Genomic DNA, 12,349 nt, shown 5'->3' on the forward strand with positions numbered 1-12,349 from the left:
GGACTGAAACTCGATTCGAAAATCTCAGGTGTCTGCCAACTGGCACTTGCGAACTGCTTCTGCTTTGGGCACCTCGCAGCAAGAAAGACTGGAGAAAATGGCGTCGGATGCCTCTGATATACCCCTGGCGCTCTGACACAGCAACCGACGCCGGACCAAGACTTTGGAATTTGGGCCGACTGCGGGACCGCCTGACGGCAGGATAACCCAAGTGTGATGACTGCAGCAGGGTAACATGATGAACATCTAAAATATCAAAGTTAGGAACATCTGTACAATGCAAGAAACAAACAAAATGATAATGATATTTAAAGTTTTCATTTAATACTTTAAAGTTTGCTGCAATAATTCATTAATAAAATTTACAGCACTCGTTTTCAAAGATTTGTACACAAACAAAATACACTTAGAAAACGCAAATAAGGAGAAGGCAAAATTCAATGGCATTACTGAACACTTTTCTCCTGCTGGTATTAAAATGCAGACAAGAAAAAAAAGCACATTTTCCTGCTTTGAAATAAGGTCTTCATCGGTATCTGTCCCTTTCCTTGTCTTTAGACTTTTTGGGACTTCTACTTCTCTCCCTTTTTCGCTCTCGCTCTCTTTCTCTGTACTCTTCTCTGTATCTGTCCTTGTGTTTACCGAACTTCTGATAGCTGTCTCTGTCTCGGGATCGACTTCTGCTACGACTCCTGTGTCTGTCTTGTTTCTTTTCATTCTTTGCTTTCTCTCTGCAGTATTCCTCTTCATAGCTTTGACGTCGGTGCACCTTTTCTGTCTCCTAAGGAACACAGAAGAGAAATCAGTTAAACTGGAAAGAAATAATACAGATAATAGAGAATACGTACTTTAACACATTTCATTTTTTTATTATAGAAATTTTAAGGACAATCAAATATAATAAAATACCATTAACTGTCTTTTTCCTAATACATTTTTTTATTTTTAATTAATTTGTTAACTGGGTAAGTGATCTGCTCCACTGCAGACCTACTTCAGCCATGACTCAGACGAGATAAATGGAAAGCAGTAAAACTGGTATGAGAAGAGGTTAAATAAACTAGGGCTGTTCTCATCTACGAAAAGAAGAGACAGAGATAAGACATGAGATGAGACATGTTCATGTAAGGTTCTTGCAGGGAATTTAACAAAAAATATAAAGCCTATGTTATACTCTTTAACTCACTTTTGTTGCCTCTACACTAATTACAATCCCGCACTAATTCGAGTCGCAACTAAAATATCACCTTCTCACCAAATGGGCTCATCAATGTGCAACTCCACCTGGGTGATCTCTCGACCCATCTCTAAATCTTCTCACCTCAACTTCTCTCTACTTCACCCCAAAACATACACAAATAGTCCCACAATTTTCATACATGCATCATTTACAAACTTTCTCCTACTCCTGTTATGGCCTCCATCTCATACCTCCTCTCCACTCAGATACTTCTTACCCTTTTCATCTGAATCCTTCTAAACCAAACTACTTCCTTGTTTGTCTTCTAACCCACCACTAATCCTTATTCTCCCTAAATCTAGCCACTAGAAGTATTAATTATCATACTTTTGTTACCTCAATTGCTAGCAAATCAGCTATACTCTGCTCATATTACATAAGTATGTTTCCTTCAGTTGTATCCTGTATTCGTTTTAAGTCCTCTCAGATCATACTTTTATGTTAATTTCTGATATTTTCTATCATGAACAATTGTATTCGATATTACTGCTAATCTATACTTGTATTCTGTGCTGGAGCTTTTCTTCCTGGTAAACAAGAGGCAAATAAATAAATACACATATATGTATGTACATACATACATACATACATAAATAAATATTTGTAAGAAGAGGATACAACTTCAAGAGAACAGAAAAAAATGGTACTTGCGTATTATCGCAACCAGATTTTGCGACATAGTTTACTTTCTTCACTTTTACTGAAATGGCCTCACTAAAGTGTGATATAGAAGGGTAGACTGGCAGAAAGTCTGCTGGGGATATCGGTGGGGGTTTTAAAAAACTAGTAAGACATATAATTTTGAGGTGTGTGGGTAGCGTCCTTTAAAGATGTCAAGCATTGAATTCAGCGATCACAGTGGTTGCGTGTGTACATGTGTTGGGCTGAAAGGAGTGGAGTTAGCATACGATCTGTGGAATGGATTATTTTGTACTGCAGTTCCTTTTGGTGAAGGAATACTACTACTTCAGCGTTACCTTTTTGTTTTTTTTTCGATGTATGACAGTATTATGAAGGTTAGAAACAGGTTTGGCGGACTTAGGTAGCTTCATCATTGAAACGGATGATAAATAATACAGGTTTGAAAATAGGGATTTCCTACTTCACCGACTACAGCATGTGGAAGGAACAAGTTTGCAGCAGAATGGGATTCACTTAACTGACAGGAGATACTGGCGGTAAAAGGGGAAACATGTTTTTGAACCTTATTTTTTGAGCCGTTTCAATGATAAACGTTCTTAAAAGTACAAAAACATTACAGAACACGTCTCTAACCTTCATAACACTGCACTACTATTTGACCTAAACAGAAACAACCAGCATTACCGCAAAAATCTGGTTGCGATAATACATAAGTACCTAAAAATGTTATGTACTCACCATAACTTTCCATCTGTGTTGTCCATTTTCATTCTTCCTAAACTGCTGGGTACGGACCTGATCTTGGATGTGACTCAGTCGCTTCTTTCAGATCGTAGAACAATGAAACTCTCTAGCTCCTCCCCTTATCCATAATGTCATAGTCACTTTACATACCACAGATCTTGTTTGCTGTCCACAGACTTACAGAGTAGTACAGAATCAAGAAATAACAGAATCTGGAACTCAAACAAAGGAACAGAGGTTCCTTCAACATCCTTCGATCTTTCCAGGAGAAAAGCAAAGGAGGGGGTTGGTGGGAGGAAGTTGAGGAAGAATGAAAATGGGCAATACAGATGGAACATTATGGTGAGTACATAACTTTTTATCTGATGTTGTCATTTTCATTCATACCTCAACTGTTGGGACAGAGTCCCAAGCTACCTAAATCCCAGGAGGACTCTAAAGAAGGATATTCCTGAGCACAGCTAAGCCAAAGGCAGCTCTTCCCCTAGAGACCAGATTCAAATTCTAATGAGCAATAAAGGTCTGAGGATTATCCCAAGTTGCTGCTGCATAAATATCATCCAAGGAAGTTCTAGACAAAAGGGTTGAAGAAGTTGCCATAGACCTACTGGAATGAACTTCTGGTGGTTTTGATTAAGGCAAACCCACTTTTTCATAAACAAAGATAATACAATCAGTCAACCATTTGGCTAAAGCCACTTTATAAACTGGTTTGCCTAATTTTGATTCAGAAAACAAAACAAATTTCTTCAAATCTTTACTTCTGTGAAGGAAAAGACATAACTGTCTGTGAACATCCAACAGGTATAATTGTTTCAGAAATTTGGAAAGAAAACTGGAAGGCTGATAACCTGCTTAATATTAGATTCTGGCACCACCTAAGGTAGAAAGGGAGGATCAGTCCTTAGAGATACTTTATCCTTGTGAAAAATTAAATAAGGTTTAGAAGAAAGAGCCTGAAGTTCAGACACTCTTCTGGCAGAAGTAATAGCAACTAAGAAAACAGTCTTCCAGATCAAAAATAGTAGTTCAGACTTAGTTGACGGTTTGGGGGGGAGGGTGGTTAAGGTCTAAAGAACAACATTTAATTCCAAGGAGGACTAGGATCCTTTACAGGAGGTCTAAGTAAATATGTTCCTCTTCAAAAGGCTTTGCAAAGCTTGGAAGAAGCTAAGGGTGAATTATTTACTCCTATATGAAAGTTAGAAATGGCTGATAATTGTACTCTGACAGTTGCAGAGCTAGTCCCTTCACTGCAAATCATGGCTAAACAAAAATCAAGCACCTTAAAAATCAGTGCTGAAAAAGGATCTAAATTCTTTTTATATGCCCAAAAAACAATTTTTTTCCATTTACTTTTGTAAACTTTTCTAGTGGAAGCTTTGTGGGATAATAACAGAATGTGACAGGGGAGGAGAGCCTGGAATGTCTAGCAGTCAACGGAACTAGAGAAACTATGCTGTCAACTTCAGACCTGAAATGTCCAGATGAGTAATGCCTGTCAGGTGAGACAGTAGGTCTGGAGTTGGATCCAGAATCCAGGGTAGTCTGGAGTTTGATCCAGAATCCAGGGTCGATGTAGAAGATGAGGCTAAAGACACCAAAAATAGATATGAAAAGACCACTAAAGGGACAATGAAGGTAGAAATTTGGGTATTATGGGTAATGGGGGGTAAGCTTAAAGGAGACTGGAGGACCAAACGTGAAGTAGAGAATCTCTCTCGGGGACTTCTCAACTGGGGCAGGGATCAGGGCAAAGAAACTGCTGCACTTGCTGTTGAGAAGAGATGCAAAAAAATCGAAGCATGGTTGGCCCCATTGATGGAAAATCCTCTCTGCCACTATCATACAGAGAGAACATTCATTAGGCATTAGAATTATACATGCTTAACTTGTCTGCAATTATGCTGGACTTCCCCAAAATGTGTGTTGCTATCCAAAAGTGATTGGATGAGATCGTCCATTGCCATACTCTCATAGCTTCTTGAAAAAGAGGCTAAGATCTGTTTCCCACTTGTTTTTTGATATACTAGACCACAGACATAATCTCCATCTAAATCACAATAGTCCCAGTTGCAAGAGTGTCTTGAAAGGCCTGCAATGCTAGGACAGCTCTTATCTTCAGAATATTGATATGCATGTTGGCCTCTTCGGGAAACCATATGCCTTGGACTGTCCTTCCCAAAACTTGCCCCACCCACCCAATTTGAGAGGCGTCCATGGTCACTTTGACCTTGGGTTGAGGGAGAACAAAGGGACAGCCTTCTTATTTTGGATTGTGATAGATCCACCATAGAAGGTAATTACTGCAAACATGCGTCATTTTGACTGGGCTGGATAAAGGTTAATGGAGAACAGACCATTGAGTTGTGATGGTGTCCATTGAAGGATTCTCATATGGTACCTTGCCAGAGGTACAAGAGTGATTGCTGCTGATGTGGATCCCAATGCTTGGAGTATCAGACGAGCTGAACGAGAAGAGCTTTGAATGATATTTTTGACCTGGAAATGGAATGTTTGAAACCAGGACAGAGGGAGAGAAGCTATTTGAGTGACCATATTGAAAAGGGCATCCTTGAACTGCAAAATCTGAGTTGGCTTGATTTGAGATTTGTTGTAATTGACAGAAATCCCCAGATAAGAGCACAACTGGAGTAAGTAGTCTCAAGCTTGAATTAGTTGATGCCTGCTCGGAATGGTTAGGAGCCAGTCATCCAGATATAGAAACACTCGGAATCCCTGCGGTCTCATGTGAGCTGCAATTACTGCCATAGACTTGGTAAATACCCCGGGTCTGTGGTGAGACCAAAGGGCAGTGCTCTGAATTGGTAATAACTGGCTCCGAAGCGTAGAAATCTCCTGGACCGTCTGTTCATTTTTATGAAATAGTATGCATCCTGAAGATCTATAGAGCACATCCAGTCATCCTTGCACAGAAAGGGCAGAACAGACTGAACTGTGACCATCAGGAACACTGCACACTGAACCAATCAATTTGGTTTGCTGAGATCAAAGACTGGTCTCCAGTCCTCTGGTTTTTTTTGGCACTGAAAAGAATTTTGAAAAAGTTATGGACTATTTCTGGACTGGGAAAACCTCCTGGATGACACTTTTTTCTAACAGCTTATTTATTTCTAGTGCTGCTGTTACTTCCCTCTGACTGGGTGGAACATCAGGGATTTTGTTTGATACTGGGGAGGGGGGTGAATGGGAAAATAGTATTTGTGTAACCTCTGGATATTAACCCTTCACACCTGTGTATCTCTCGTAATTTCTAGCCAGGCTCTGTGGCTCAGATTAAAACAACCCCCAACTGCCTCCAGAGATGGACAGTTGGGCCTCCTTTTAGGAGCACTGATAGGATCGGTCAGAAAAAATATCCCTAGATCCCTGGTTATGCAGACCACCTCTGCCACAGAGACAGGTTCATAGGTTAGTACTAGGCTATTGGCCCTAGGGCCTATACAAACCTAGCCATAACAATTCCCTGGCTATTTCTTACCACACTATTTACTTCCCTGGACCCCTGTCTAGCAGGATGACTGACGTGATCCCCGGGGTGAATTTCCTTTCTCCCATCCAATCGTCAAGGTTCCTTTTGAAGAGGGCCAAAGAGGAGCTCTGCTTGACATGTATGGACAATCTATTCCAGAGTTTGGGTAGTCTCTGGGTCAGGAACCTATCCCTCCAGCATGTTTTGTTTACTGTGATGACAAGGTTTAGATCCCTGGAGCGTGTGGCTCTGAGGGATTGGGATTTCTTTAAGTGTAGCATGTCCAACAGCTCTGGGTTTGACATGGCCTTGTATGTTAAGCAGAGATCATCTCTTAGTAGACGATATGCGACAGAGTATAGCTGGAGTTTTTTTAAGGCTGTCAACGTAGGTCATTCTTTTAGTGAGGTATTTCTGCGGCCTTTCCAGTTGTTGCAGATGTCTTGAGAGGTACATACCAAACAAGGCGGTGTATTTTTTAATGGGTCTAATGAGGGATGAGTACAGTGGGACAATGACTTCCTTTTTTCTGGATGAAAAGCCCTTAGTGATGAGGTGTGCCACATAGAAGGACTTCCTGACTGTTGTGGCGATGTGGTTATCGAAGGTGAGACCACTGTCCACCTGTGTCCCTAAGTCTCTTATCACACTTTTGGTGTTTAGTGTACTGCCACCTATGTGGTAATTCACAGGTGCATGTTTTTTTCCCAAAGGGGATAACTATACATTTCTTGGCATTGAGCTTGAGCCCATGGCTCTGGCACCAAGCATCTGTTTCTGTAAGGCCCTTTTGTAGAGTATCCACATCATCTGGGGATTCAATAATGGCTCCCAGTTTGCAGTCATCTGCGAACCTTGTTAGCCAGAGTCCCTTAGTGTTGGCCTAGACTTCAGAGAAGTAGATGCCAAACAAGAGCGGTCCCAGGACTGAACCCTGAGGTACTCCACTTGTCACTTGTCTGGAGCTGGATTTGGAGTTGGCTGCTTTTACAGTGTGGGTTCTGTCAGTAAGCCAGTTGGCAACCCATCAAGTGACATAGGGATTAATGCCCAGCTTAGTAAGTCTATCTATGATTCCAGAGTGGGGGATGGTGCCAAAGACCTTGGCGAGGTCCAGATAGGCTGTGTGGACCGCCTTACCCTCATCCACGGCTTTGGAGACTGATTCAAAGAAGTCAATCAGGTTCAGGAGACAAGATCGGCCCTTCACGAACCCAAACTGGGTGGGTTCCACTGTTTGAAGATTGCCAATGTCTTTGTTTATAAGTTCCATGATAACACGTTCCATGGCCTTGCAGATCAGGCTAGTCAGACTGATGGGACGGTAGTTCCCGGGATCCAAGGTGGATTCCCCCCTTGTGGAGTGGGATAACTGTAGCTGTGTGCTACTCAGTGGGCATGAAGCCTGAGGTGAGGCTATGATTAAACATGACACTTAGATGAGGTGCCAGTTCATTTTGTAGTTCATGTAATACACAGCCCGGGATGTCATCTGGTCCCGTGGATGCTGTATTCTTAGCTTTGTAGAGTGCGTTTTTTTCACCTGTGTGGCTGTTATTATCAAAATTTGACAATCTTCCCATATTGAGAAGGGCCGTTTAGGGGGGGAGAGGGGGGGATGAAGTTGGCAATGAATTGATTTGCCAGGATACTGGCAATTTCCTTGGGATCAGTATATTTAATGCCATTCTGTTGTAGCTCAGAGCAGATCTGAGCATTTCCATTTAGATTCTTGACATAGTTATAGAATGCCTTGTTGATGTCTTTGGAATCTTTGGCAATTTTATTTTCATAACTAGCTTTGGAGGATTTTATGAGGGATCTCAGCTTCTTACTGAGGCTGGTAAGGGAGTTTTTTGCATCCTGGGATTTTCCTCTTTTTTGCAACAGTTTCTTCCTTTTTTTGTAAAGTTTGTTTATGACAGGGGACCACCAGATTGGCTTCCTTTTTTTTTAGATGAGAGCATCTTGGTTCTATTTGGGATGGCACGATTCATGCATGAGTGGATGTGCTCATACAGTGCCTTAGTGTAGGATTCAGCAGTCGAACTTTCAGTTCCTGTCTGCATGGGTGTCATGAAGTTTGTCACTTCTGACTTGAGTAACATGAAGTTGGCTTTGGAGAAGGATTTTAATGGAGGTTTCCTTACTGGGGGTGGGGGTAGGATGTGGTTGTTAAGGGTGATTAGCTTATGGTCAGACCTGACCAACGAGGGAATGACCATAGGTGTGGAGCATTGATTTCCCATGTTGGTAATGACCAGATCTAGGATATTGGAGCCCCTGGTGGGACTATGGATTAGTTGATCCAGGCGGTGGAATTTATGAATTCCAAGAACCGTTGGGCAAAGGTGTCATCCATTAGAGTTTCCCCCTCTGTCCCTGGGGGAACTGTCTCCAATGTGAAGGGACCCTAAGATTTTCTGAACCGCATTTTCTGTCCACCTTGTTGGTTCCTAGAAAAGGTCCATTGAGGGGTCAAAAAACGTATGCCCACAGCAGACAGGGTTTTCCATCCTGCTCACACCTAGACAGTCTGTGTTTTACTTTGGGGCCAAATATGGAGGCTCTGCCAAAGGAAGCACTGATGAAGGAAGATTTGAAGGGTTCCATAAAGTCACAAAAGCACATCCAGGCATGTCTTCTGATGGAAATGCCAAACCCAACACCCATGAGGTACCTTTAGTCTTGTGGGAGATAAGTCTCATGGACAAATTTGAAATACAATGAAGGGTAGCGAACTGTAAGGAAATAGTGCTTTCTACCTCAGAATGTAGTCCCAGAAAGGGATTTGGAAAGTTCCTTGATCAATTCCCTCTGCAGTCTTGTAAAATGTGCCAAATAATTCAGTGACATGAGGGCAAATGTCGCAGAAGCATAAAGATGCTTCTCAAACCTGTCCAGTGCCCTAGAGTCCTTGTTAGGGGTGGACAGAGGAACTTTGTTTTGTCAGTTTCTTCTAAGTGTCCATTGCTATGACCATGGCATCAATGGGTATGCCTTTACTCCAGCATGGTCTATCCTTAGGTGATGCCAGGATCCTATCTGTTCTCTTAGGAATTGGCTCAGTCATGTCAGGCTCCTTCCACGCCTGTAGAGAGACTAAATTAATTAGGTCATTGTCAGGCAGTCACCCAGGAAGTAGACAGGCCAGCGCCAAAGGCCTCCAGGCCACCAACTCTTCTTGGGAAGGGATATCGGAGGACTGACCACCCCTTTGTTTTAGGAGTTCGAAGATGTCTTCAAATGAGACATCATCAGGTGGTATCTGGGAGACCATTCCCTGCATCAAAATCAGTGTACTCATTGACAGGCTCTTGTGGAGAGTCTAAGTGCCTCCTTTTTGCACTTCCTCTGCTGAGGAACCTCTTCGGTGGATGCTCCAGGGAGGTATCGGAAGCGATAACTGTATCCTGCTGGGTAGTCTTGGAGACCGGCTCGGGCTGGTTATCCCAGTGGAGCAGATAACCGAGGCTCTGGATGCAGAATCAAATGGGATTGGGGAATCAAAGCCAGAGAGTGTACAGAAGTCTGAACTCTTGGAATAGAGAAGGCTATCTTCACTACCTTGAAGGGAGAATGCCGGCAAGAAAGAGAAACCGATGGATGTGACGGGGCAGGCATACTGAACGTTGGCTTCCTTTGCCTCACAGGTAAACTACTTGCAGAGGGAATCAGGTCGCAGCTGTCTAGTGCCGAAGCTCTGAGGGGTAGAGATGGCTCAGACAACTTTGGAGTCGAATCCAACACCCTGCAGCCAATGCTGACACTATGGCTCAGAGAGTCACCTGGCTCAGAAGTACTTGCTGCCGGACAGCTCAGAGACACCATCGGAGTCGAAAATGTCAATATCTTTGGATCTGAAAAGATAACTCCAGGATTTTTGGATCAGCTGGCTCCAAAATCAAAGGTCAAATCTGAGAAGGTGCTAATATTGGAGGTGTGGTACTAACAAGCGTCTCTGGACCCAAATGGGTTGAACCGGAAGAACTCCCATTTGTATCTGTGTATTGAGAAACTTCATCATCCTGTCCACATCTGCTTTGGATAGACTTCTAGAAGACTGGCAGGATGATGCTGTGGATGAGGGTCTTGAGTGGTGACTAGGAAATGCCAAAAAGGGTGATGGGAGCAAACAGGTGATTGAATCAGACAATAATTCATGTGAACGGATCCAGGGTGACTTGTGGGATCTATGTCTCAGATCCAAATCAGTTGGATCTGCCATTTTAGCTTGTTTGAGGGGCAGCTCCAAGGACAGAGCCGAAGAAGTCATTGTTGGATTATGAGATCTCTTACATGACTGTTTTGAAGGAGAATCTCCTTTTTTGTCCAACCTTTTAGGAGTTTGAGCCCTAGAGGCTGTAGATGCAGGTTTTGAGGGCAGCAAGCACCCAAGAATTAACTAATTTTTACGGTGAGTTAAGGCATGGGAGTTAAATCCCCTACAGATGTCACAGTCAATGTCAAGATGGGAAGGTTTATCAGACATTTTAATGAAAAGGCAGAAATACCAAAAGAATATGGAAGAAAATCTTTTTCTTTTTTTTTTTTATATTATGAAGAAAGCAAATTACCAACAAAGGTAAAGTGTTACAAAAATGAGTACATAAAAGTACTATAAAGGAACAGGATACCAGCGATGGTAATCAAAACTACTCTAAGAGTGAAAGAATAGTATTATAACTATAGATATTAAAGGGTTAAAGGGAGGAAAAAAGAGAAAGGGATAAGTACTATATGAATTATATAGAAAAATAGCTCACAAAAATTCAAAAGTCTCACTTCAGAGTTTCATGACCTACAGCTGAATGTTACAGCAGCAAATGAGATCTGAGGTATGTAAGGTGACTAGGGCATTATGGGTAAAGGGAGGAGTTTGAGAAGCGGTCAAGTCGGATCTGAGGATTGGATCCGAACTTAACAGTTGAGGAATGAATGAAAATGACAACATCAGATTTAAAAAATTCACTGGATGAGGGGAAATATTTAAGTAATAAGAGTATTTGAGTAGTAAGCTGACTCACTGAATGCTACTCTTGAACTGGTGACAGACGCACAATCTGCTGTAACTATTTAAATCAACTTCAGATGACCAGAATTAACACATACAACAAGAAATTAGATATTTGGTGGGGTATGAGTCTGTGCATATGTACTCACACATACACACATATACAAACACACACAATCATATACAAGTACTGGCAGACTGGACAGACTAACAAACTGCAAGGTTATATGGGGATTTCAGAGCTGCCAGCCATCAAGCATGTTTTTGTTTTGGGAAGTGGGAGGAAACCAGAGTTCTTTCTTTTATTCATTCTTTCGCTGAATACCAGCACAATCCAATTCAGCATCATATGAGAACCACTGCCCATCCAGAAAAGCAGGGAAACGTGTCTTAGAGGAGATGGTAACCCACTGCAGGAGACCAGAGTTTCCACAGAAAATCTATGCAGACACCATGACAATATGAAAACTCCACACAGACACACCCATGTCATTAAATATCTGTTCACAGCTGATTATTTGCCAACACAGAAAAATAATATTCTTGAATGGCAGTTCACTAATTCATTTGGTGCCATTACTAAGGTTAAAGTTCTTCCACCTTTAGGAAATTCAAACCAAACAGTTGTTGATTTTGTTACACCTAGTCAGTTTAATATCAACACTGAAATAAATAACTTTGACTAAAAAAGACAAATTCTATTCCATTAGTAATGACATAAATACACCAATTGTTCAACTATGTGTGGCACGGATGTCTTTAATGCCTACCCGTTCAAAGAAAAAAAAAGAAAGTGTACAGCTCAAATGTCGAGTATGAAAACTACACTTCAGTGACAGACGCAGTGTGCATCTTGTGTGTATTTGTGTGTGACTGTAAAAAGCACAAATACACTGGAACTCAGAGGTTATACAACACCTTTTATTGGACCAGCATAGTTTTGCAATTACTCAAACTTTCATGATAACAGCGTCCCATCATCAGGAGTTACTATGCTACTGATGTTAGATGCAATATTTAATTATCCACTTCTGCTTAGAAAGGGAAGTACACAATTTCTTTTTTACAGGCTTAAAGGGACACTTGAAAAATGTCAGCATGGAAAGCTGCAGCCTGGCTCTTTATAGTTACACTTCAGAAACGGTATGTGTCTGTGTGAGCCTGAAACTTCAGAAGAGCAGGTTATGCCCTGCCATAAAACTAAAGGTTTTCCCTG

General features: G+C 41.7%; 1 protein-coding gene across 1 annotated transcript in view; it reads right to left on the minus strand.

Moving 5' to 3' along the window:
• Positions 1-302: 302 nt before the first annotated feature.
• PPIL4 (peptidylprolyl isomerase like 4) overlaps positions 303-12,349 on the minus strand; it is a 614,262-nt gene continuing 602,215 nt past the window's right edge. The window contains exon 13 of the mRNA XM_044069026.1: positions 303-781. Within this exon, the coding sequence (XP_043924961.1) occupies positions 527-781 (255 nt within the window). The 3' untranslated portion in view covers positions 303-526. The remainder of the gene's footprint in view (positions 782-12,349) is intronic.

Source organism: Protopterus annectens, chromosome 1.part0, assembly GCF_019279795.1.
Source record: "Protopterus annectens isolate FY-2018-M chromosome 1.part0, PAN1.0, whole genome shotgun sequence".
NCBI lineage: Eukaryota > Metazoa > Chordata > Ceratodontiformes > Protopteridae > Protopterus > Protopterus annectens.